Source organism: Anomaloglossus baeobatrachus, chromosome 8, assembly GCF_048569485.1.
Source record: "Anomaloglossus baeobatrachus isolate aAnoBae1 chromosome 8, aAnoBae1.hap1, whole genome shotgun sequence".
In the NCBI taxonomy this organism is placed as follows: Eukaryota; Metazoa; Chordata; class Amphibia; order Anura; family Aromobatidae; genus Anomaloglossus; species Anomaloglossus baeobatrachus.
This window is the reverse complement of record NC_134360.1, coordinates 30,815,668-30,843,303: the sequence shown is the minus strand read 5'-3', so window position 1 is coordinate 30,843,303 and position 27,636 is coordinate 30,815,668. Positions and strand designations below refer to the sequence as shown.

Here is a 27,636-nt window from a genome sequence, read left to right as displayed (position 1 = left end):
TGGGTATGACATCAGCACAGGTCCTTCTGGTCCCTTATTTATGCTAATTATAAAATAATTTTACTAACTGACTAGAAGGACCTGTTCTGATATCATACCCATGTGACCAGAAGGGGCGGGGCCTCAGCTAACAGAAAAATAAGGTTTCTTCCTGGTATTAGCTAAGTTTCCTGAGGCCCCACCCCTTCTGGTCACCTGGGTATAATATCAGCACAAGTCCTTCTGGTCCCTTATTTATGCTAATTATAAAATCATTTTACTAACTGACTAGAAGGACCTGTTCTGATATCATACCCATGTGACCAGAAGGGGCGGGGCCCCAGCCAACAGAAAAATAATGTTGCTTCCTGGTATCAGCTATGTTGGCTGAGGCCTCGCCCTTTCTGGTCACATGGGTAGGACATCAGCACAGGTCCTTCTAGCCACTTAGTAAAATGATTCTATAATAGAATTAGCATACATAACAGGGGGAGAACGGATCGTCAGGGGGTGGGAATCACTATGAAAACCAACCCCAGCTATCAGCTGATCAGCAGCTGCTGCCAATCAAAAAGCTGCTCATTTTACAAACTTTACTTGCTTGCGTAAGTCATTTTATTGTGCAAAATACAAAAGTTTATACCGATATTTTTAAATAAAGCTAATTAAAAAGTTTCCTGCGCAGAGACGTGAAGGGTCTCTCGTTAAATAATGAACCTTTTATACTGAACGATCCGTTTCATGTAACACACGGAATAATGAACAGAATGAAGACACATATATCACAACTTACCATCCCCCGATTAGAAATGGGTTAAATCACGGCGATCACGTCCGTGGCGAAGCCGAAAGATTAAAACGTTTTTAATTGGTGACACGTTGGTAGCGCTCACACGTCGACCATTGATAGCGTTCTTAGCGGCCGCGAGGACACATTCAGCCTCCCTTGTAATTACGCTGTTATTTTTCAGCTTCATATATAACATTGACACTAAATGTTTTCAATTTGTACATAATGCTTCGTTAAAAGCCTATTTGGCTTCATTTGTGTTTCCAAGCACTTGGGCCATTATTAATCCATGGAGTGCAGGCGGAAATAAAATAAAGAATGTCAACCACTCATTATACAGGACAAGCCGGAGCTCCGCACCCCTCCAGACAATCAAATCCTGCATTACATTCATAGGAGATTGCAGACAAACCCACAGAACTCATCTGGAGATACCGTAACTGCACAGAAGGGAAGACGGACGGACGCAAGAGGCTGACAATCGATCGGGGGGGGGGGGGGGGTTTACGCCATCAATGGCGCATACTTTACCATTAATTGATGATATACTGTATGGAGACCTGCAAACCATTCTACTACAACACCCATCAGGAAGCAGAGAATGAATGAAAGGATTGCAAGCTTTAATAAATAAAGTCAATTTGTTATGTAAATAAATATACGTGACATCATTTAATGATCAACTGTTTAATTGTGGTTTTTGTGTTATGTGAATATCTTTTTTACATTTTTGTAAAAAAAAGTTATAATTTAATTATAATGTAACAGAATTGGTAAATTTGTACTTACAATCTTTACTCTGGACACTGGGGCTACTTTTGACTCAAACTTCATCCTGTCCATTCAAGGAGACTTACCAGCATTTTCTCTATCAGAGGCAGGATTACAATGACCGATAACACCTCTATATACAGTAGATAACACAGGATCCACCATTCACAATAGGTGATGTCACAGCTCACCTCCTCCTCCTCCTGTATAATGACAAATAATACCTCTATATACAGTAGATAACACATAATCCACCATTCACAATAGGTGATGTCACAGCTCACCTCCTCTTTCCTCCTCTACAATGACTGATAACACCTCTATATACAGTAGACAACACAAGATCCACTATAAACAATAGGTGATGTCACAGCTCACCTCCTGCCCCTCCTGTATAATGACCGATAACACCTCTATATACAGTAGATAACACAGGATCCACCATTCACAATAGGTGATGTCACAGCTCACCTTCTCCCCCTCCTGTACAGTGACTGATAGCACCTCTATATACAGTAGATAACACAGGATCCACCATTCACAATAGGTGATGTTACAACTCACTTCCTCCTCCTCCTCCTCCTGTACAATGACCAGTAACACCTCTATCTACAGAAGATAACACAGGATCCACCATTCACAATAGGTGATGTCACAGCTCACCGCCTCTTTCCTTTTCTACAATGACTGATAACACCTCTATATACAGTAGACAACACAGGATCCACTATAAAGAATAGGTGATGTCACAGCTCACCTCCTGCCCCTCCTGTATAATGACTGATAACACCTCTATATACAGCTGATAATACAGGATCCACCATTTACAATAGCTGATATCACAGCTCACCTCCTTCCCCTCCTGTATAATGACTGATAACACCTCTATATACAGTAGATAACACAGGATCCACCATTTACAATAGCTGGTATCACAGCTCACCTCCTTCCCCTCCTGTATAATGACTGATAACACCTCTATATAAACCAGATAACACAGGATCCACCATTCAAAATAGGTGATGTCACAGATCACCTCCTCCTCCTGTGCAATGACTGATAACACCTCTATAAACAGCTGCTAACAGAGGATTCACTATTTACAATAGGTGATGTCACAGCTCGCTTCCTCCTCCTGAACAATGACTGATAGCACCTCAATATAGAGTAGATAACAAAGGATCCACAATTCACAATAGGTGATGTCACAGCTCACCTCCTCCTTTAGAATGACTGATAGCACTTCTATATACAGTAAATAACACAGGATCCACAATTCACAATAGGTGATCTCACAGCTCACCTCCTCCCTCTCCTGTACAATGACTGTTCACACCTCTATATACAGTAGATAACATTGGATCCACCATTCACAATAGGTGATTTCACAGCTCACCTCCTCCTCCTGTACAATGACTGATATCACCTCTATATACAGTAGATAACACAGGATCCATCATTCTCAATATAAGATGTCACAGCTCACCTCCTCCTCCTGTACAATGACTGATAACACCACCATTTATAATACGGGCATCTCCTCATCTGGACCACGTTCGGTGATCGTTTGCCAACTCGGCAAGCCATATTGTACCGGCCATGGGTATAATATGGGTCAAGCCAAGATTATATCTGTAATGACAGGAACGACCAGAATCTCCAATAATCAAAAACTCCAAATTGCAATTTTGAAAATTTCCTAAAGTTGGACATTCACCCGTAAAGCGTCATAGGGTCGTGAAATAAAAACACCCAATTGTGAATTTCTTGGAATGTTCCGAAATTTGCTGTAAAATATTCGTCTTTATATAAATTCTAAATCACATTCTCCTTGGAATGAAATGTTTTCAAATCTTTCAAAATCAAATCTTTATATAGCGCTAACATATTCCGCAGCGCTTTACATACATCAGGAACACTGTCCCCATTGGGGCTCACAATCTAAATTCCCTATCTGTATGTCTTTGGAGTGTGGGAGGAAACCGGAGAACCCGGAGGAAACCCACGCAAACACGGGGAGAACATACAAACTCCTTGCAGATGGTGTCCTTGGTGGGATTTGAACCCAGGACCCCAGCGCTGCAAGACTACAGTGCTAACCACTGAGCCACCACAAGACTGCAGTACTAACCACTGAGCCACCACAAGACTGCAGTGCTAACCACTGAGCCACCACAAGACTGCAGTGCTAACCACTGAGCCACCACAAGACTGAAGTGCTAACCACTGAGCCACCACGACTGCAGTGCTAACCACTGAGCCACCACAAGACTCAAGTGCTAACCACTGAGCCACCACAAGACTGCAGTGCTAACCACTGAGCCACCACAAGACTGCAGTGCTAACCACTGAGCCACCACGACTGCAGTGCTAACCACTGAGCCACCACAAGACTGAAGTGGTAACCACTGAGCCACCGTATCATTTCTTATGATTTTAGTTTAAATGATAAATGTGAAGCGTGTTGCGGTGATTGGTCCGCCGCAGTCGCCTCGTCTTCTCGTGTCCATACGTTACATAGATGGGCAGGAGGGGCTGACAGATAGGAAATCTTTGATGATTATGGAGATTACTGAGCTATTTACTTGCAGAGTTAATTAACAATCAATCCAAATTATCACTCGGAGCCCAGATGCGAGTCACGTCAGCTCCTCCGGAGGAATCTCTATAGATCGGAGAATGTGGAAGACAAAAGAGCGACTAACGGCAAGAAACACAACGTTACTCAGCATCTTCTCATCTAAAGAAATGGATGGAATATAACAGTGAAGAAAATGTAGCAATTCATGGGGTATATTCAGGTTGTTGCATTCACATGCCATGATCAAAGTGCGGTTTTGCCCCATTTTCTAAAAAAATTGCCACATTTTTTGCTTCAAAAAATGATTTTTGGATAGCCCATATGGCTATCCAGTCATTGTACAGGAGGGGGAGGAAGTGAGCTGTGATAACACATGATCCAACATTTACAAAAAGTGATATCAGCTGTGTATAAGGTGTTATAATAGTACAGGAGGAGGAGGCGAGCTGTGATATCACTTATTGTCAATGGGGAGCCTGTATTATCAGCTGTGTATAGAGGCATTATCAGTCATTGTACACGTGGAGGAGGTGAGCTGTGATATCACTTATTGTAAATGTTGGATCAGGTGTTAACTTATCAACTGTGTATAAGGGTGTTATAAGTCATTTTACAGGAGGAGGAGGTGAGCTTTGATATCACCTATTGTAAATGTTGGATCATGTGTTATCAGCTGTGTATAAGGTGTTATCATTGTACAGGAGGAGGAGGTGAGCTGTTACATCACTTATGGTAAATGTTGGATCAGGTGTTATCAGCTGTGTATAGAGGTGTTATCAATCATTGTACAGGAGGAGGAGCTAAGCTGTGATATCACTTATTGTAAATGTTGGATCAGGTGTTATCAGCTGTGTATAGATAGAGGTGTTAGCAGTCATTGTACAGGAGGAAGAGGTAAGCTGTGATATCACTTACTCCCACTCCGAGATGTGACAGTTATATACTGGATATAGAGGTGTTATCAATCATTATACATGAGGAGGAGGTAAGCTGTGATATCACAGAACCCACCATTCACAGTATATCATCGATTGTGAATGGTGGGTCCTGTGTTATCAGCTGTGTATAGAGGTGTTATCAGTCATTGAACAGGAGGAGGAGGAGGTGAGCTGTGACATCACTTAATGTGAAAGGTGAATACTACTGTATTTGTGCCTCTGATCATAAAGAAAATGCTGTAGATTCTTCCTGAAATGACTGAAAGTACCATTTTAAAAAAGTGCCAGTAATCATTAAAATTTGCAAGTTCACTAATTTTGTTTTTAAATTCAAATTGTGATATGAAACAAATAAAAAAATAAAAACAAAAACCTGTTTTATTTTATATTATTGTACTCTTGTAGATGAGAATCTGACATGTAAAACTTGCACTTATCAGGTATTTATGGTATATACAGTACTCTGCAGGGGCGGTCATATCATTAGTGCAACCTATGCAGCCGTACAGGGGTCCAGTCACACCCCCCCTCAAAGTAGGCAGAGAGCTTCTGCCATTGACAGGACTATTAAGCTATGCGCACGTTGCAGATTGGTGCAGACATTTTCTGCATCAAATCTGCACCATCTGGCAGAAAAACGCATGCATTTTTGGTGCATTTTTCTTAATGCAGTCAATGCGTTTCAGGGCTAAAAAATGCAGGAAAAAAATGCATAACTGACGTGGTGCAGATTGTTTTCTGCACCAAATCTGCAAGGAAAAATTAAACATGTGCACAGAATTCAGAATTGCCTCATTGACACTGTCAAATATACCTCTTTAAGGCCATGTGCGCACTAGAAACTGACTTTTTCATAAGGAAAAACCGGACCCTCTGAAAGAATCCCGCACCCGCGGTAAAAAAAAAAAACGGTTTAGTGCTGATTTGGTGCGGAATTTCTGCAGTTTTTCCACAGGTTGGTCCCTCCTGTGGGTTTTTACCAATAATTAATGGCAAAACCGCAGGTACCTGCAGAAAAGAAGTGGCATCCACATTAACTCCGCAGCAGAAATCCGTGGGTAAATGCGCAGGTATAAAAAAAATGCAGTGTGCGCACAGCATTTTTTTATACCCATAGATTTTGCTGGGTAAAGACTGCAGAAATGTTAGACACATTTTCTGCAGAAAATCCTCAGTAAAATCAGCGGTATATCCGCAGCGTGTACACTAGAAAATGGAATTTTCTTAAGAAAGTTCCGGATCTCTGCAAGAATCCCGCACCCGCGGCAGAAATCCGCACGCAAATTCTGCATGCGGATTTAGTGCGGGATGTTGCAGATTTGCCGCGGAATTGCTGCAGAATTTCTGCGTTTTTTCCGCAGGTTGGTCCCTGCGGGTTATTACCAATAATTGATGGTAAAACCGCAATGACCTGCAGAAAAGAAGTGACATGCACATTAATTCCGCAGCGAAAATCCCGCGGGTAAATCCGCAGGTATAGCAAAACGCAGTGTGCGCACAGCATTTTTTTTATACCCATAGGTTTTGCTGGGGAATGACTGCAGCAATGTTAGACACATTTTCTGCAGCAAATCCGCGGCACATCCACGGTAAATCCGCAGCGTGCCCACATAGCCTAAATCCGCAGCGTGTGCACACAGCCTAAATCCGCAGCGTGCGCACATAGCCTAAATCCGCAGCGTGCGCACATAGCCTAATCCCACAGCGTGCGCACATAGCCTAAATCCGCAGCGTGCGCACTTAACCTAAATCCACAGCGTGCGCACATAGCCTAAACCAACAGCGTGCGCACATAGCCTAAATTTACAGCGTGCGCACATAGCCTAAATCCGCAGCGTGCGCACATAGCCTAAATCCGCAGCGTGCGCACATAACCTAAATCCCCAGCGTGCCCACATAGCTTAAATCCACAGCGTGCGCACACAGCCTAAATCCGCAGCGTGCGCACATAGCCTAAATCCGCAGCGTGCGCACATAGCCTAATCCCACAGCGTGCGCACATAGCCTAAATCCGCAGCGTGCGCTCTTAACCTAAATCCACAGCGTGCGCACATAGCCTAAACCAACAGCGTGCGCACATAGCCTAAATTTACAGCGTGCGCACATAGCCTAAATCCGCAGCGTGCGCACATAGCCTAAATCCGCAGCGTGCGCACATAGCCTAAATCCGCAGCGTGCGCACATAGCCTAAATCCGCAGCGTGCGCACATAGCCTAAATCCGCAGCGTGCGCACATAGCCTAAATCCGCACGCTGCGCACATAGCCTAAATCCGCAGCGTGCGCACATAGCCTAAATCCGCAGCGTGTGCACATAGCCTAAATCCGCAGCGTGCGCACATAGCCTAAATCTGCAGCGTGCGCACATAGCCTAAATCCGCAGTGTGCGCACATAGCCTAAATCTGCAGCGTGCGCACATAGCCTAAATCCACAGCGTGCACACATAGCCTAGACTTGAAGACTGGTGTTACCAGGTGAAGTCGGGGATCGGTGATGTGGCGCCCTGGACAAGCCAGGGGCCACAGAGAACAACATCAACACACCCCACACTCCCAGCAGGCACACTGAAGTCAGACACAAAACCCTTGTTGCCTTCCTCCAGGGGCTGATGTTCACACCAGGGGGTGGGCCAGGCGGTTGGTCCCGCCCACCGAGGAGTTCACAGTCCTGGAGGCGGGAAAAACAGGCAGATTAGTTTTGGAGGTGAAAGTGGAAGGAGGAGAAGTGGTAGTGGAGCAACTAACTGACAGCGTCCGGGTGTGTGGCCCGGGCGAGACAGCAAGGTTGGCAGACGGTGGTGACCGTCTGCAGGAGTGGCTGATTGGAGTCTACCGTAAGGACCGTGGACGGGCGGTGGCCCGGCGGTACCGGACCAGTACGCAAAGAGAAGCCAGCACCATCTGGCAGAGGCTTACGGACCCCGGCAAGGCTAGGAGTCGCCGTGAATTTGCCAAATTCGTTAGTGAAGGGAACCTCCTGGGTTTCCCAACAGCCAAGTCCCGACAGAAGGCAACAGTCCAACCAAAGTGAGGTAGACACCGCCACCGCCAAGGCAACCGTTTCTCAGGGCCAGAGCCTGCGGGCAAAAGGGGCTCCTCCGGCTCATATCCAAGCTGGGGAGCGGGTTACCGGTGGGAACCCATTGGAACCATCTACCGTATCTAGGTACAGGGAAAGGCAGTCACCATCAACCTGCCGGGAGAAAACAACACCGCAGCCGTCTGTGGGACCCGTCCATCCAGCCGTGTGTTTTACCGAGAACTGTGTCCTCATCATTGGCTGAGTGAGTACCACCGTGCCGTGCGGCACAGCGCTGCCCCTGCGACCCTGCACCTCACCAGGCCCTGTAACCCGCCTGCCATCCATCCCTACCCCATCACCGGGCCCCGGGACAACCAACCCCCTACCCACGGAGGGGTGAAATAACAACCAAGCTGCTCCCTGTCACCGCTCCCGGGATCCCCGTCTAGAGCAGCGGTGGTGTCACCAATATCACCACAACCATGGGTGGCGTCACGGACAATAATCAAAACCCACACAATCAAAAATCCCCTTTTCACTCACGGGCGAGGAGCGCCGCTCGAGTCCCCGGGATCCGGCCCACCGCTCGAGCCACCACAGAGCAGCAGCAGCAGCAGCCGGACCCGAGCAGTGGGAGAGCGCAGCGTCCCCTCCTCCGCCCGCGACAGTGACGGATTCAGGCTGATGGAAGATGGCGGGATCCTCAGCAGACAGTAACCAGGAGACTTCCTGGGGAATCAGCAGTCAGGACCAGGTTAAGGTGGCAGGACGGGCTCTGTGGAAGAGACAGAGTTAAACGGAGACAAGGCACAATGGGACCTGAACACCTAGCTATGGGAACACGCTGATCAGGCACCGCCCACCTGGAAAGGGAAGTCTTATATACCCTGTACCATATCCTGTTCCAGGGATGCTGGGCCTATAAGACAAGATGAGTGAGCACGGCGCGCGCCCTAATACACATGCATGAAGCCCGGGAGCCAGAGGCAAACACAGGAGGCCGGAGGGACCACTGAGCAGGGAGCACGAGGGACGCAGGGGAGCACGAGCGGGAGCAGCGGCCGCGATCAGTGAGCACGTGGACCGGATCAGTGGGTACAGAGCGGCGTTGTGACACCGAGACCGGATCAGTGGTTAAGGAGCGGTGCCGGGACACCGGGAGCGTGACAGCACATAGCCTAATTCCACAGCGTGTGCACATAGCCTAAATCCACAGCGTGCGTACATAACCTAAATCCACAGCGTGCGCACGTAGCCTAAATCCGCAGCGTGCGCACATAGCCTAAATCCACAGCGTGCGCACATAGCCTAAATCCACAGCGTGCACACATAGCCTAAATCCACAGAGTGCGCACATAACCTAAATCCACAGCGTGCGCACGTAGCCTAAATCCACAGCGTGTGCACATAGCCTAAATCCACAGCGTGCACACATAGCCTAAATCCACAGCGTGCGTACATAACCTAAATCCACAGCGTGCGCACATAGCCTAAATCCACAGCGTGCGCACATAGCCTAAATCCACAGCGTGCACACATAGCCTAAATCCACAGCGTGCGCACATAGCCTAAATCCACAGCGTGCGCACATAGCCTAAATCCACAGCGTGCGCACATAGCCTAAATCCACAGCGTGCGCACATAGCCTAAATCCACAGCGTGCGCACATAGCCTAAATCCACAGCGTGCGCACATAGCCTGAATCCACAGCGTGCGCACATAGCCTAAATCAACAGCGTGCGCACATAGCCTAAATCCACAGCGTGCGCACATAGCCTAAATCCACAGCGTGCGCACATAGCCTAAATCCACAGTGTGCGCACATAGCCTAAATCCACAGCGTGCGCACGTAGCCTAAATCCACAGCGTGTGCACATAGCCTAAATCCACAGCGTGCACACATAGCCTAAATCCACAGCGTGCGTACATAACCTAAATCCACAGCGTGCGCACATAGCCTAAATCCACAGCGTGCGCACATAGCCTAAATCCACAGCGTGCACACATAGCCTAAATCCACAGCGTGCGCACATAGCCTAAATCCACAGCGTGCGCACATAGCCTAAATCCACAGCGTGCGCACATAGCCTAAATCCACAGCATGCGCACATAGCCTAAATCCACAGCGTGCGCACATAGCCTAAATCCACAGCGTGCGCACATAGCCTAAATCCACAGCGTGCGCACATAGCCTAAATTACATTTTTGACTCTCAACATCATCTTTGTTTTCTACACGTGTCCATTCTTCAGGATATTGGGTTCTGAAATTCTTGCAGTTTGCTATAGGTAGAGATTCCTAATGTGAAAACGACTCTTGTTTTTGCCGTACGGTTGCAATCGCCGTGCCCTACATTCGTTCACACTCGCTTTCCTTTGTGCAAACGCCCCCACATATCAGGCGTCGGTGGAAACGGTCATGTCCCCGTGTCGTCGCACAACAGTATTTGGTAAATGTTTCCATTAACCGTTGCTAGATGTTAACGTGTTGATTATAAATGTATATATTTATATGCACATATAATTATCTCCCGAATAAAAATCTGACTGAGACGAACCCGTATCTTCTAAATTATGTACATTTTTAATGTCTTCATCTTGTGTACATTAAGAAATGCTTTTTTTTTTCATTACGGGGATAACAGCCGACCATTGATTTTCAAGTATTTGAGTCAATTTAAATTCTTAGGAAAGCTATAATTTGCACATATCGATGGAAGAAGGAAGCTTATTTTGCATAGTGTTTTATCAGAGGTCACTCGGCTATATCACTTTGCAGAAAGAAGAAAAACATTTATGTTCCGTGTCTAACTTGACCCTTGCACCCGTATGTCAGAAAACTGAAATATGCAATTTTCGGGACGGAGATGGACATTGCCGGAGCGCAGTGTTTAATCCTTTTTATTTACTTTAAGGTTTCTGTAATTGGAGGCTGCTTATCCTACATAAGATAGCACTAATCTTGAGTGCCCTTGGACACGCGACATTATTCCGGTTATATATAATTTATTATCAGTCATACACTCGCGATTGTCCAATATGGAAGAATGAAGGCGGAAATATTCATAAGAAATAGGAGTAATGTTGCAAATTGCAAACTGAAAAATATATTAAAACTAGCTGTAGTACCCGGCATTGCCCGGTATAGTAAGTAAGGGCTCTTTTCCACTTGCAATTTCTATGTGCGAGTGCGATCCGATAAAACATCCATCGGATCGCACTCACACCGGTGTTAATCAATGAGGCAGTGTCCTCTTGCTTATTTTTCTTCATCATGAAACGTGCTCTCGGTGAAATCACAGCATGCTGAGTTTAGAAGCGAGTCTCGCCACGCACCCCCATACAAGCCTATGGGAATGTGTGAAACATCGCACTGCACTGGCATGTTATGCAACTGCAGTGCGATATACACAGAGACAGACAGCGGAGGAGATGGGAGAAAGTGCTCCCTCCCTTTTCTCTGAGGCTCTTCACCCTCTTCTTTTTATTGTGCCTTCACTTCCTGTGGAGAGACAAAGACTGGCCCTCAATTTCTGTACAGAGACAAAGACCAGCTCTTACTTCCTGTACAGAGACAAAGACCAGCTCTTACTTCCTGCACAGAGACAAAGACCACCTCTCACTTCCTGTACAGAGACAAAGACCAGCTCTCACTTCCTGTACAGAGACAAAGACCACCTCTCACTTCCTATACAGAGACAAAGATCACCTCTCAGTTCCTGTACAGAGACAAAGACCAGCTCTCACTTCCTGTACAGAGACAATGACCAGCTCTCACTTCCTGTACAGAGACAAAGACCAGCTCTCACTTCCTGTATAGAGACAAAGACCAGCTCTCACTTCCTCTACAGAGACAAAGAGCAGCTCTCACTTCCTGTATAGAGACAAAGACCAGCTCTCACTTCCTGTATAGAGACAAAGACCAGCTCTCACTTCCTCTACAGAGACAAAGAGCAGCTCTCACTTCCTATACAGAGACAATGACCAGCTCTCACTTCCTGTACAGAGACAAAGACCAGCTCTTACTTCCTGTACAGAGACAAAGACCAGCTCTCACTTCCTGTACAGAGACAATGACCAACTCTCACTTCCTGTACAGAGACAATGACCAGCTCTCACTTCCTGTACAGAGACAATTACCAGCTCTCACTTCCTGTACAGAGACAAAGACCAGCTCTCACTTCCTCTACAGAGACAAAGAGCAGCTCTCACTTCCTGTATAGAGACAAAGACCAGCTCTCACTTCCTGTATAGAGACAAAGACCAGCTCTCACTTCCTCTACAGAGACAAAGACCAGCTCTCACTTCCTGTACAGAGACAATGACCAGCTCTCACTTCCTGTACAGAGACAAAGACCAGCTCTTACTTCCTGTACAGAGACAAAGACCAGCTCTCACTTCCTGTACAGAGACAATGACCAACTCTCACTTCCTGTACAGAGACAATGACCAGCTCTCACTTCCTGTACAGAGACAAAGACCAGCTCTTACTTCCTGTACAGAGACAAACACCAGCTCTCACTTCTTGTACAGAGACAAAAACTAGCTCTCACTTCCTGTAGATAGAGTAAAGGGTACTTTACATGCTACGACATCGCTAGCGATCTCGTTAGCGATGTGAAATTCTAGATCGCAAGTGCGATCTTTCGAGATCGCACATGCGTAAAATGACCTATGTGCGATCTCAAAAGATTGCACTTGCGATCTAGAATTTCACATCGCTAACGAGATCGCTACCGATGTCGCAGCATGTACAGTACCCTTAAGACCCTCCCTCACTTTTTGTAATTTCTGGAGGCATCTTTTCTTGTATAGATGGATTACACCTGACAACAGACAAAGGACAAGACATCAGATGTGAGACATCTAGAGGCTGGCACCTTGGATTGAGGAATTGTTAATTTATCAAATTATTTTTCATGTGAGATCTCGTTGCCTGAAAGTACAGGGACCATTTACTTAATCATGTTATGTTCTTCCAAGTCTATAAATGTTGATTTGACCAACTACAATTCTGTATTTCAGAACAGAGTATTGCCAGCGGAAGCCGAGAAGATCGACCTAAAACTAAAGAAAAGTTGTCTCCAAAACACAAACCACCACCAAGTCCCGACACAGGAGATGAGTCTTTCCAAGAAAGCAACCACCCAAGAAAGCAACTGGTTACATATTCTTCAAATGAAGAGTGTAGCAAGAGTCTCTCGTACAAAGAGGCAAAACAGATAACACCCCACCAAACAAATAATGAAGGTACGTATCAATATAACGTGATTATGGATAGTGCTCATATTCTTCTGGATTGTTAGACAGGATTATAAAAACATGCACCATGACATCGATCTTTATAAGGCTTGTGTCTGGTATTGCATCACCTTTCTCCAGGTCTCACCTTTTCCGTAGAATTTCTAACCCAGTTCTCCTGTCCTCTTCTAGGTGTCTCCAGTCCTCTTCCATACTCAGGTTTGGTTCTTAGTGGCATAGTGGCCTATGGAAATGACAAGACATTTCGTTGTCATGATGTTGGTGGCCAACTCATGGCGTGGCAATGCCTAATCAGCACCGAAGACATACCAGACTGCATTAAAGTTGGAAGAGGACCAGTGGCACCTAGAAGAGGACTGGGGACATCTAGAAGAGGACAGGAGGATGCGGCAATAAACTGCACAGAGGAACATGTAGGGATTGGGGAGAGGTGAGTTTTAGGTATGAGTGTATCAATGAACATTTAAATTTGATGGGTCGTCCTTTTTTTCCTGGGAAATTTGATTTGTAGAGAAATTACGATCTGTAAATTGAATGTTCCTTATTAGGCTCTTGTGTTTATATAGACCCTAGAGCACAATAAAAGTAGTAATCATAAAATAGAAAAAATCTTTATGCTCACCTCACTGCTCCCCTCTCCAGCCCCCTTTGCCCCTCACCGTAAACTATCCGGTCTTCGTCACATCTTCTGATCCCCATCTCTCGCACTAAAATCTTCAGGCTACTCACAGTGAGCCACCACATCCAACTCTGATGATGGTTCTCCATAAATGCTCAACAAGTCATGGCCCACAACATGACATTGTATCACAACATAGTCTGTTCATGCACAGAATCACCTCGATCACCCCAACAGCGTCGGACGTTCTGGCTCACTGGGAAATGCTTGGGAATTTCAGGAGAAGTGGCAAGGACCAGAAGATGTGATGAGGACCAGAAGGTTGACGATGAGGAGCAAAAGAGCTAAGATATGAGCAATGAGGTGAATATAAAGATTTTCATATATTTTTTAAACATTCTGATGGCCCTTTATGGTTCAAAAAATGTTGGCCAGCAGAAGAAGCAAATTACTAAAAATCCTCAATGATAATTGTGGATTTTTGTAAAATTTGGATAGAGCTCAATTCCAAATATATATTCACTTATATATTTAATAAAAGAAAAAATATTGAGTCTATTATACTCTGGATCTGGAGAGACCTCAGTACAAGGTAAGGCAAATTCCATCTGCATCAAATAAATGTAAAATGATCTAATAGCCTGACCAAATTTTAGCAAATTTGCGAAATTTCTACTGATTTGCTCTTTTCCTTTGGCTAGCATCTGAACTCTGACAAACCCTTTGTTCTGTCCTTTTCTTAAGGGCTTGACATTCCCTATATCTTGAGTAGAGATGAACAGATCTATTGACGTTTGGTCGGGGGTCAGCAGGGCTTTAGATAAACTTCGGTTTGGGACTTGGACCCGAACTTGACCTGAACCCCAATGGAAGTCACTAATAGGGCAGTTCGGATCTCAGTCATAAATAGATCACTTCCGGGGGTGGGTGGACGGGGTTTTTTCTTTTTTTTTTTGGTGCACACTATATCCAATCACGCTGTTGTTACCCCCAGTGCGAGCAGAACAAACACTTCCAGCGGCTCGCACTGGGCTGAGCACCGAGCGTACCCGAGCACAGCGATGCTCGCGTTAGTGGTCATCATACGTAAAGGACCCAAACTCCAAACCGTGAATTCTGTTTTTTTTTGTAAAGTCTGTGTTTGGTACGAACACCGAACCTCTGATTCACTCATCTCCAATCCTGAGGGATTTCACCTGCTGGATCACCTGGATTTCAAATAAATGAGTTAAGAATATTAGACAACGTCGTAACTTTTTATTAAGGAAAATGATCCAATATCACAAGTTTGTGTATGGCAAACGTATGTGAACCTTTGACTTGAGTATGAGGTGTAAACCCCCTGTGCAGCAATAACATTTCCGGCAATAGTTGATTAGCCCTGCATATCGTACCGGAACAATTTTAGCCCATTCCTCTCTACAAAACAGTTTCACCTTTTTATGTTGGTGTTTTTCAGACTACATTATACCTTGTTCTTGGAGTAAAAACTCCTTTCCAGGGTAATAATGGTCTTGAATTACCTGTCACGATGATTTTGTGATATCGGAGAACTGGGGCTCCTAAGCTGTCCCTCCAGCTAGGGGACTCTACGCTATCCCTAACCTCAGGGATACTCCTAATGGTAGAGAGGCCTGAGTCTCTTTCCTGACCCTGCTCCTGACCAGTACTGATCTGATTCCCCATCCCTCTCCCCCCAAAGAGAAATAGGACAGTAATGTGTTAAAACCACAGATAAAGACGGACAAGGGACAAAACAAAAACTGTGTCACTCAGTGCACACTCACACACACACACACACACACACACACACACAGCGCACACACACACACACACATACACACACGGAATAAGATAAGAGATTCAGGAGGAAAACAAGAGCAGGAAGGACGCTACAAAACAAGCAAAGAGCACAACTTTCACCAGAGAAAGTCTGGGACACCACACATCACAGACCAACACAGAATAAGCTATAACTGGCATGGGTAGCAGGATTCCACTAACATAAATAGGAGGAGAGCAGATTTGGTAGGTCTCCCCACAACTTGTGAGCAAGCAGACTAGCAGAGATTAACTTTTCCTAACCTGCCTATGAGTCAGCACACAGCAGTGTTGATTCCAGACACCAGAGAAACCATCTGGCGGAGTCTCAGAATCTGCAATATGAACCGAGTCCAATGCCGCCATAACAATTTGTTCAAAACTCTATGTGACATTACCTCCATTTGTACAAAATCTCCCTGACTGTGGATTGGTTGAGTCCAAACTCTTTAGAGATTGTTCTGTAACTTTTTACAGCCTGATCAGCACCAACACTTCTTCTTCAAGGGTCCTCAGAAATCTCATTCCACAAATGTGTCCTGAAACTCAGTCTTTGATAGATCCCTGTTCTTTCAATTAAACAGGTGGCTCACTCACACCTGATTGTCCTCCTATTGATTGAAATCACCAGATTGTAAATTAATCTTCAAATTATCTACTAATCCTAAAGGTTCACATACGTTAGACACTTATAGACATGTAAATACAAAATGCATACAGCTGCACACTAAAATGCCATCAATGTATAAGGGAACTCTGGTACTGCATTACTGCTATATGAAAAAATGAGATTTTTAGTTTATGAATTTTCCAATGCATGTAAGCCCGAAAAGCAACGGCAAGGTAAATCTCAATATTCCGGGTACCTAACTAAAATATTAAACAGGAGAGAAAACTGGGAATCATAGTCTGCACATATAAAAATTGCGTCAAAGCTATAATCTTGCATTAAAAAAGTTTTTTATTATTATTTTTCCAAAAAGAATTATTCAGCAAGATTTTAAATACATCATATTTAATATAAATCACATATAGGTTTAAACAAGAGGGGATCCAAACATGGAACACTAAGGTCCAACACCAACCATGGGAAGATTCAAAAATCCTATGACACTCTCAATAAGAAGGCCTCACATAGTTTACAATCATTAAAGACATATAGTTCAATATCAAGGACATAATTACCGTGTGGGCATTCAGAGAATCAATAGGAATTCAGGTGCATACTGCTATAGGAGCAGGGGAATTTCAACAATCATTGTGGTAGCAAAACACAAAGTAAAACTTTAGTTATTCCCCTACACAGAAAGCAGTGATGCAAAGTGAGACATATTTTACCCATGTTCAGGTGGATGCCAGCGTGGAGAACGTGCCCCGACGCGCACGTTTCGTTAGCTTCCTCGGGGGGCCGTGGTGTGACAGCTGCACACTAAAATGCCATCAATGTATAAGGGAACTCTGGTACTGCATTACTGCTATATGAAAAAATGAGATTTTTAGTTTAGGAATTTTCCAATGCATGTAAGCCCGAAAAGCAACGGCAAGGTAAATCTCAATATTCCGGGTACCTAACTAAAATGCCACTATCTAGGTTAAAAACATCCGTGTCTGGGCAGCTAGACTAAAAAAAAATCTAACTTGAAATGCCACTATCTGGACTAACCTCCATGTCTGGGCAGCTAGGACCCCTGGTATAAGGATCATGAACACAGGCAGGTTTATAGGGCAGAGTGCTCAGTCAGAAAGACTCACTACAAATATTTAAAAAAAACTGACCCGCACATCCTACAAGTGTGTATAGGTGCCAGCTGAAAAAACATAGCAAATACAAAATGCATACAGCCGCACACTAAAATGCCATCAATGTATAAGGGAACTCTGGTACTGCATTACTGCTATATGAAAAAATGAGATTTTTTTTTTTTTCAAGTTAGATTTTTTTAGTCTAGCTGCCCAGACACGGATGTTTTTAACCTAGATAGTGGCATTTTAGTTAGGTACCCGGAATATTGAGATTTTTTTAAATACTTATAGACATGTGACATTGGATCACTTTCATGGCAAAGTCTAATATTTTTATCTTTGTTTCCTCTTTCATTATCTACTTTTGGAACTTTTGTGAAAATTTGATATTTTAGGTCAAATTTATGCAGTAACATGGAAAATTCTGAAAAAAAAAATTCTGGAAAAAAAAAACCCTACACATTTTCTTTCTGGTTTTAAAAAATATCTGAATTCCCCAGCTATATACGTAGCGTTAAGGGAAGGAGAAGATCATGAACTTTACCAGTCTTTTATCACTCTTTGCGGTAAACTTATTTTCTCCCCAGATATGGAAATGCATTGATGCCTAATTGTCATCATCAATTATTTATCTCGGCTGCCACTCTAAAATCAAGCTAAAAAGGCCCACATATGCAGATTTCATAAAACGCGCTGCGTCCATTAGTAAAGTTCATGCTGTATGGCTTGATGAGATTTTAAAAGCATCTCTGCAGCCCATCACAACTCTGCGTGCCGCAATGCTATTATTAAAACATTCAGCCTTGTTTGTGGGTCCCGCTTCAAAAATAAAAATGTAAAATCTTAAAATGATCTGTTCTGTCTCAAAATTCCCAGGGGACCCTCACGGTGAATCCAAATTTAATGCAAGAACGTAGATTAATAATACAACCTGCAGATATCTAACGTCAAGAATGTGTCAAAGTTGTTCTTTTGATCTTAAAGTGGACTCGTCACCTCTCCTGACATGTCTGTTTTACAAAATACGTGCATTCCCCAAGATAAAACAATTCTAGAACATCTCTTAGAATTCGGGGTTATGTATTCGAACATATAAGTAATAAAGAGAAAGCGCCTGCTGCCACGGTTTGTGCCTTCGAACATACAAGTACCGTATTTTTCGGTTTATAAGACGCACTGGATTATAAGACGCACCTCAAATTTATAGATAAAAAAGGTAAAAAACAATGGGTCCGTTTTATAATCTGGTGGTGTTTTACCAGGAGGGGGAGACAGCGGTGGTGGATTGGGGTCACAGGAGGAAGGGGCGATGGTGGAGTAGGGCGATGCTGCGGGCGGTGCCGTGAACGTCCCAGATACTTGCTGCGGGCGCTGTGAGTTAGGCAATTTCCAGAAACTGTCGGTGTTGTGGGCTTCAAAGAAATGGCGCCCGAAGTCAGCGCGTTCGCAGATTGAGCTATCGGCTCAATGAGAAACTGAGATCTCATCTGCGCATGCGTCACCTCCAGTCGCCATTTTCCTTAAGTCCGCTGCTGGGAGATCAATGGGCCCGTGGCAGCGCAGGCGCAAATTAAGCTATTGACTCAAAAAGAAGCCAAGATCTCATCTCTGCATGTGCCACCTCCAGGTGCCATTTTCCTTAAGTCCGCTGCTGGGAGATCAATGGGCCTGTGGCAGCGCAGGCACAGATTAAGCTATTGGCTCAATAAGAAGCCAAGATCTCATCTGTGCATGTGCCATCTCCGGGCGCCATTTTCCTTAAGTTCACTGCTGGGAAATCAATGGGCACAAGGCGGCGCGTGCGCAGATTAAGCTATCAACTCAATAAGAAGCCAAGATCTCATCTGTGCATGTGCCAGCTCCGGGCGCAATTTTCCTTAAGTTCACTGCCAAGAAATCAATGAGTCGGAGGCGGCGCGTGCGCAGATTAAGAGATCGACTCAATGAGAAGCCAAGATCTCATCTGCGCATGTGCCACCACCAGAAACCATTTTCCTTAAGTCTGCTGCTGGGAGATCAATTGGCCGGAGGCGCAGATGAGATCTTGAGCCGAGAGCTCCATTTGTGCATCTGCCGACTCTGGGCGCCATTATTTGAAGTCTGCACCACTGACATTTTCAGGATGGCCCCTGCAGCACAGCACCTACAACCCACAGCACAGGGACCGCAGCCCCAACACAATGCCCGCGGTCCACAGCACAACGCCCGCAGCGCCGGCACAGCACCCGCAGCCCGCAGCATTGCCCCTGCTTCCTGCGACTCCTCTCCACCACCTCCCAGTAAACTACATTCAGATTATAAGACGCACCCCTCATTTTCCTCCCAAATTCTGATAATCCCAAAAATACGGTAATCAAGAGGAAGTGACACCTGCATCTTCCACTCACTTCCCGATGATTACTCATACATCCGAAGGCACGAACCGTTAGCGCTGATTGGGTGCAGGATCCCATAGTGTAACAATGTCACATGAGCCCCAGGAGAGCAAGTGTCGGCGCCGTTCCAGCGGTTTCGGTGAGTATAACCTCTTTTATTATAGTGGGGTCAAACAAGTGGAATGAGAAGGCGTTGTCCCAGTAGTGGACAACCCCTTTAAATTTTACACATGACTGCCATCTAGTCTGTCATTTTGCTAAAAACTAACATGTATTATGATTCCCACTTTAGAGGTATTATGTGTTTATCTTTTTTTTTTTATTTTATTTTTTTATGGACATGCCCTTTAACTATCTACTGTATGCTATCTCCATGTAAGATCACTGTTAATACATGTAGTTGTATGCTATTCCTTACAGGGGAATGTGCATCTCTAATCCTGGCCTGCTTGTTCTGCCACTTCTGTGATTTCCTGCTTATGTTACCTAATGTGTGCGAGAATATGGTGACCACCCTGTGCTGCCCATCTAACAGGTACCACCACACCTCCGACGAGGAGCAATCTAGTAATGACTGTAACTGCGGCTGTGACTTCGACTGCGGAATATTCGACATTTGCCAAGAATCAAGTGAATGTTTGGAACTCGCCATGGAGATTTCGGAAGTTTGTTATCACTGAGAACGAAGTGACTTTCCCCGTTATAAATCTGTTTGAAAATGATTTGGTTATTAAAGAAGTTTCTTTTTTTTACTCTCCTCACTTTCTGCTTGGATAATTTGTGTATATTTTGTGTCTTCTTCAAATTTTGGTTACCAGTGATATCAATAGGAGGACAACTGATAGGCTCACTAGGTGAGGTGGATCCACAAAGCCCAAATTCCGGAAGGGCACAATCACATCGGCCACGGGCAGGTAGTTGAGGCATGCAGTAAGTAGAAGACATCCTGGAGACCACAGACAAGTAACCGAGGTCCTGGAAGAATGGAAACAGGTAGCAGAGATACTAGAATCCTCAGGTAGACAGGAGCTATTCCGGAGACTGCAGAAATGTTGTAGAGGTCCTGCAAGAAAGGAAACAGGTAGCTGGAAAGTACTGGAAGCCACAGTCCGATAAGAGATATCCTGGAGACCACAGCAAGGTAGCAGAAGTTCTGGAAGACTGGAAACAGGTAGCAGAGGTATTGGAAGCTGCAGTCACATAGGAGACATCCTGGAGACCACAGCTAAGTAGCAGAAGTTCGGGAAGACTGGAAACAGTTAGCAAAGGTACTGGAAGCTGCAGTCACATAGAAGACATCCTGGAGACCACAGCTAAGTAGCAGAAGTTCTGGAAAACTGGAAACAGTTAGCAAAGGTACTGGAAGCCGCAGTCAGATAGGAGATATCCCAGAGACCGCAGAAATGTAGCAGAGGTCCTGGAAGAATGGAAACAGGTAGCAGAGGTATTGGAAGCCACAGTCAGATAGGAGACATCCTTGAGACCACAGCTAGGTAGTAGAAGTTCTGTGAGACTGGAAACAGTTAGTAGAGATACTGGAAGCTGCAGGCAGATAGGAGACATCCTGGAGACCGCAGAAATGTAGCAGAGGTCCTGGAACAATGGAAACAGGTAGCAGAGGTACTGTAATCCTCAGGCAGCCAGGAGCTACTCTGGAGACTGCAGAAATGTTGTAGAGGTCCTACAAGAAAGGAAACAGGTAGCAGAGGTACTGGAAGCTGCAGTCACATAGGAGACATCCTGGAGACCACAGCTAAGTAGCAGAAGTTCTGGAAGACTGGAAACAGTTAGCAAAGGTACTGGAAGCCGCAGTGAGATAGGAGATATCCCGGAGACCGCAGAAATGTAGCAGAGGTCCTGGAAGAATGGAAACAGGTAGCAGAGGTATTGGAAGCCACAGTCAGATAGGAGACATCCTTGAGACCACAGCTAGGTAGTAGAAGTTCTGTGAGACTGGAAACAGTTAGTAGAGATACTGGAAGCTGCAGGCAGATAGGAGACATCCTGGAGACCGCAGAAATGTAGCAGAGGTCCTGGAACAATGGAAACAGGTAGCAGAGGTACTGTAATCCTCAGGCAGACAGGAGCTACTCTGGAGACTGCAGAAATGTTGTAGAGGTCCTACAAGAAAGGAAACAGGTAGCAGAGGTACTGGAAGCTGCAGTCACATAGGAGACATCCTGGAGACCACAGCAAGGTAGCAGAAGTTCTGGAAGACTGAAAACAGGTAGCAGAGGTATTGGAAGCTGCAGTCACATAGGAGACATCCTGGAGACCACAGCTAAGTAGCAGAAGTTCTGGAAGACTGGAAACAGTTAGCAAAGGTACTGGAAGCTGCAGTCACATAGAAGACATCCTGGAGACCACAGCTAAGTAGCAGAAGTTCTGGAAGACTGGAAACAGTTAGCAAAGGTACTGGAAGCCGCAGTCAGATAGGAGATATCCCGGAGACCGCAGAAATGTAGCAGAGGTCCTGGAAGAATGGAAACAGGTAGCAGAGGTATTGGAAGCCACAGTCAGATAGGAGACATCCTTGAGACCACAGCTAGGTAGTAGAAGTTCTGTGAGACTGGAAACAGTTAGTAGAGATACTGGAAGCTGCAGGCAGATAGGAGACATCCTGGAGACCGCAGAAATGTAGCAGAGGTCCTGGAACAATGGAAACAGGTAGCAGAGGTACTGTAATCCTCAGGCAGACAGGAGCTACTCTGGAGACTGCAGAAATGTTGTAGAGGTCCTACAAGAAAGGAAACAGGTAGCAGAGGTACTGGAAGCTGCAGTCACATAGGAGACATCCTGGAGACCACAGCTAAGTAGCAGAAGTTCTGGAAGACTGGAAACAGTTAGCAAAGGTACTGGAAGCCGCAGTGAGATAGGAGATATCCCGGAGACCGCAGAAATGTAGCAGAGGTCCTGGAAGAATGGAAACAGGTAGCAGAGGTATTGGAAGCCACAGTCAGATAGGAGACATGACTCGCCCACCCCAGGGCTATGGGACACCCGGTGCCGGGCCGGACTAGTCCGGTGGCAGTCAGTGGTGGCTGGGCCCGGCTCCGTGGCCCTGGTGGGTGTCAGTTGAATATGTGGCTTGCTTGTTAATGGTTGTGTTCGTGACGCCACCTGTGGTATGCGGCTAATAAGCCGCCGCTGCTGTGTGAGGCCACCGGGATGATGTGATGGCAGCTATGGTGGTACTGCTCCCCACAGGTGGAGCAATGCCCGGGGCACTGTTGGTGCTTGTGAATGTCTATGCAGCTGAAATAACAGAGACCACTTCAAGGGTGCAGTTCAAGTTCTTTACTCACACTTCTTGTCACAGCTGCAGGGACCCTTGGACTGCTGGGACCGCTGTCAGGGACCTCCGCCGTTTCTGGGTGATTCTGAGAGTGAAAGCCGGTGCCCTTCTCTTAGTGTCTCTTTCTTCCGCTGTCTTCCTTAGCCTTGCCTTTGTTAGGATAGACCTGGCTTGGCCTCCACTACAGCCTCCAGGCTGGGGGGTCACCTGTCGGCTGATTACCCCTTTTCTGGAAGTCTGCTATGGGTTCTGGCCCTGGGAGCTTACAACGTCCCTGGGCCTCGGTTTTTACTGTTTGGAGATGATTTTGCACTCCTCCAGTCTCTAGGGACCGTCCCCTGTCGCAGCTTAATCCCTCCACCGATGTTACTGTGGAACAGGCCACCGCAGCCTACAACTACCCGTGGCACTTCTAGGGCCCTCTCTCCTTGGTACCTCTAGGCCTGCTCGTGATACTTCCAGGACTACCCGCGGCCCTGCGACTCCTTCTGTTCCTATGTGGTGTCACCTGGACCTCTGGGTCCCAGGGTCTTCACCAGGAAGCGTCTCCTTCAGTTCCTCTGCTCCTGTCTGACTTGGAGCTTTCTTTCCTTCTTTCTTTCTTTCTTTTCTTTCTCCTCCTTGCCTGCCTCCAGCAGGCCTCCTCCTACCTCCTTTCTCTCGTTCTTGTTCTCCAACTACATGCTGGCTCTTCACCCTTGCTCTCCATCAGGTAGACTGACTAAACTTGACCTTCCTATCTGTGTCTGCTCTCAGATGGCTCCTCCCACCCCCCAGTTGCTAAGCTGTAACCTATAGGAGCAGGGATGGGTCTTACGGCCCCTCCCAGCATGCAGCATGGGAGGGTTGCCTGCCACTTTCCCTGGTCCTAGTATGTGCCTAACAATGGGTGTAGTGTGGATTTACCAGGGGACCGGAGTTCACTCTCCTCCTCTCCCAGAATGGGGCATCACACCGCTGGTGGGGTGCAATGACCTGTGGCGATGGAAGCCTCAGGGGCGCCACACTCCCCCACAGCAAATCCCAGCACGTCCTCGGGCTGAAAAACAACAAAAACATGTGGAGAAACTGCAAAACATTTTTGTATTCAAAGTAATAAAACAATAAAACAATTAACATTTCTTCCCTTTATGGGAGGCACAATTTCTTTAACGTTGCAACTTCTTATAAAGAAACTATGTGTGCACTTTCAGTTCATTGCACAGTTTGGGCACTTCCCCCATAATTCTGGTAGGGGGCATAACGGGTGCAACTAATTACATTTTTGGCTACAACAAGTCCAGTAGCCCGGCAGTTCGTTTCTTTCAATCAAACAATAATGGGACAAAATCAACCAGCCATTAAGTCCAATGGCCTGGTTACATAGGACACATAAACAACATACCAGCCACTAAGTCCAGTGGCCTGGTATGACATGACACATACACTTCCACCGGGGCCCACATTCCAGTTCAGTGGCCCGGTAACACATAACATGGGGGGTGACGTCTTCAAAAAGCATTAGGGGCAGTACAGCAGGAAAGGGTGTCATCTTCGAAAAGAATAAGGGGCAAAACACGAGGGACTTCTTCAAAAAGAATGAGGGGCTATGTACAGTTCAACATCTCTTCATCTTCTTTACTCTCGAGGGTAGATATCAGGGTCCCACTCCGGCATGGCTCCTGGCAGCAGGTATGCCGACGATATCATCGTCTGGGTCCCCTGGGCGCTGGTCCCTGACCTTCTGCGCTGTGCTGCAGCCTGGATTGCAGTGGGACTACTTGCGGGTGTCGCACGGCGCTGCTGCAGAGGGCTGCTTGTCTGCAGGGGGCTGTTGCTGTGGTCTCTAGGGCCCTGCTTTGGCCGGGCTCCCTGCATCACACACGCCATGGAGATCCTGGTCTGCGTCTCCTGAGTGACTGTCGCAGGACCTCTGCTCAGTTCGGTGGCCCGGGTCGGCCTTGAGGTGGTGCTGCTGCTAGGGGAGATGCTGCGCTCTTGCACTGTGCGGCGCCACTCTGGCTCTTCTGGGGCCGCTTCTTCCTGCAGGATATGTACATGCAGCGCGTACCATCCGCGGTCCCCCATCAGCCGGGTATACTCCACCACATCACCCGGCTTGGCATCGCGCCCTGGGTGGCATCTGGGCAGGTGCTCCTCGATGTCTCTCCGGGCCACAAACACGTCCTTGCCCAGACCGGGCTCCCGGATGAAGCCCCAGCCGCCTTTCTGCCGGAAATCAACCACGGTGCCCCGTCTTACTGGGCACTCGGATCCCTTCAGGGCCTTCCTGACCTCTTCTTTGGAGGCCAGATTGGCGACTTCTCGGGCCCTTCGTTTCTCCTCCCGGAGTTCCCGCTCCCTCTGGTACTCGACCACCAGCCTCCGGCACATCATCTCGTTGGCCAGGGGAGTTTCCTTGGGGAGCAGCGGCCGCTGCAGTCCCCTGGTTTCTATGGGCGCTGCGTCCCAATTCACTCCCGGGGATGCCATTCCCAGGAGGCTCACAGGGGGACTCGGCAGGGGGCCCACTAGTTGTTCCGGGTCCACCCCTCCCCAGGCTCCGTCTGCGGGGGTCTCGGGCAGGCCTCCGGTGCCCCACCGGGCGTCAGCGGGGCTGGCGGGGAAGGCCAGGGGGTCGGTGAAGAGGCTGGTTGGGGGCGCGTGGCGGGGCCATGGGTCCGGACGGATCGGGGGTTCATTTAGCTCACCCTGTTGCTGCTCCGCGGCATCCATCCACTGGCCCAGGCCTTCCGGTATCAGCGGTGTTTCTCTCTGCCGGTCCGCTTCCACCTCCACGCTGCTCAGCCTCCGGGCCAGGACTCGCATTTCCTCTCTCAGCAGGTCCAGCTCGGGATCCACTCTTCCGGTCCCTGGTGCACCTTGCTGCAGCTCCTCCGCCATGCTACCGACCTGGGGAATGCTGCCTGGAACACTGCTCGGGTGCTCGACCACGCCACTCGGCTGCTCCCTTTCCCTTCTCGGAGGCGGGGCCGGAGGCTGCACTAGCATCTGGCGCCAGACTGGCGCCCAGCCCATCACGACCGGCATCAGTCCATTTGCGATAAGGTACATTTTCTTTATCTGCTGGTCTGGCATTTAGACTCTTTCTGCCAGCCGGCCAGCTTATCTGGTCGCCATTTCTTTTTCCTCCGCCTTCTATGGCGGGCACTGCTTCGCGCTCTTTTCTTGGACAAGGGGGTGGGGCTTCTCTTCGCGCCCTTTATTCTTGCATGCCCCCCTTCTTCCCGCGCTCAGTGACTTCAATGGCGGCAGTTTCTCACAGTAAACACAGGCTATTTCACGATTCTTCAGGCGCACAGTACCCGGTGTGACCGGGCACGAAATCCTGTTCGGGGACGCCAAAAGTTGACTCGCCCACCCCAGGGCTATGGGACACCCGGTGCCGGGCCGGACTAGTCCGGTGGCAGTCAGTGGTGGCTGGGCCCGGCTCCGTGGCCCTGGTGGGTGTCAGTTGAATATGTGGCTTGCTTGTTAATGGTTGTGTTCGTGACGCCACCTGTGGTATGCGGCTAATAAGCCGCCGCTGCTGTGTGAGGCCACCGGGATGATGTGATGGCAGCTATGGTGGTACTGCTCCCCACAGGTGGAGCAATGCCCGAGGCACTGTTGGTGCTTGTGAATGTCTATGCAGCTGAAATAACAGAGACCACTTCAAGGGTGCAGTTCAAGTTCTTTACTCACACTTCTTGTCACAGCTGCAGGGACCCTTGGACTGCTGGGACCGCTGTCAGGGACCTCCGCCATTTCTGGGTGATTCTGAGAGTGAAAGCCGGTGCCCTTCTCTTAGTGTCTCTTTCTTCCGCTGTCTTCCTTAGCCTTGCCTTTGTTAGGATAGACCTGGCTTGGCCTCCACTACAGCCTCCAGGCTGGGGGGTCACCTGTCGGCTGATTACCCCTTTTCTGGAAGTCTGCTATGGGTTCTGGCCCTGGGAGCTTACAACGTCCCTGGGCCTCGGTTTTTACTGTTTGGAGATGATTTTGCACTCCTCCAGTCTCTAGGGACCGTCCCCTGTCGCAGCTTAATCCCTCCACCGATGTTACCGTGGAACAGGCCACCGTAGCCTACAACTACCCGTGGCACTTCTAGGGCCCTCTCTCCTTGGTACCTCTAGGCCTGCTCGTGATACTTCCAGGACTACCCGCGGCCCTGCGACTCCTTCTGTTCCTACGTGGTGTCACCTGGACCTCTGGGTCCCAGGGTCTTCACCAGGAAGCGTCTCCTTCAGTTCCTCTGCTCCTGTCTGACTTGGAGCTTTCTTTCCTTCTTTCTTTCTTTCTTTTCTTTCTCCTCCTTGCCTGCCTCCAGCATGCCTCCTCCTCCCTCCTTTCTCTCGTTCTTGTTCTCCAACTACATGCTGGCTCTTCACCCTTGCTCTCCCTCAGGTAGACTGACTAAACTTGACCTTCCTATCTGTGTCTGCTCTCAGATGGCTCCTCCCA

At 47.2% G+C, this 27,636-nt stretch overlaps 1 protein-coding gene across 1 annotated transcript in view; it reads left to right on the top strand.

Moving 5' to 3' along the window:
• MDFIC2 (MyoD family inhibitor domain containing 2) overlaps window positions 1–20,655 on the top strand; it is a 60,244-nt gene extending 39,589 nt beyond the window's left edge. Inside the window, exons 4-6 of the mRNA XM_075320706.1 lie at window positions 13,104–13,328; window positions 13,512–13,770; window positions 20,434–20,655. Coding sequence (XP_075176821.1) covers window positions 13,104–13,328; window positions 13,512–13,770; window positions 20,434–20,578 — 629 coding nt within the window. The 3' untranslated portion in view covers window positions 20,579–20,655. The remainder of the gene's footprint in view (window positions 1–13,103; window positions 13,329–13,511; window positions 13,771–20,433) is intronic.
• The last annotated feature ends 6,981 nt before the right edge of the window (window positions 20,656–27,636 follow it).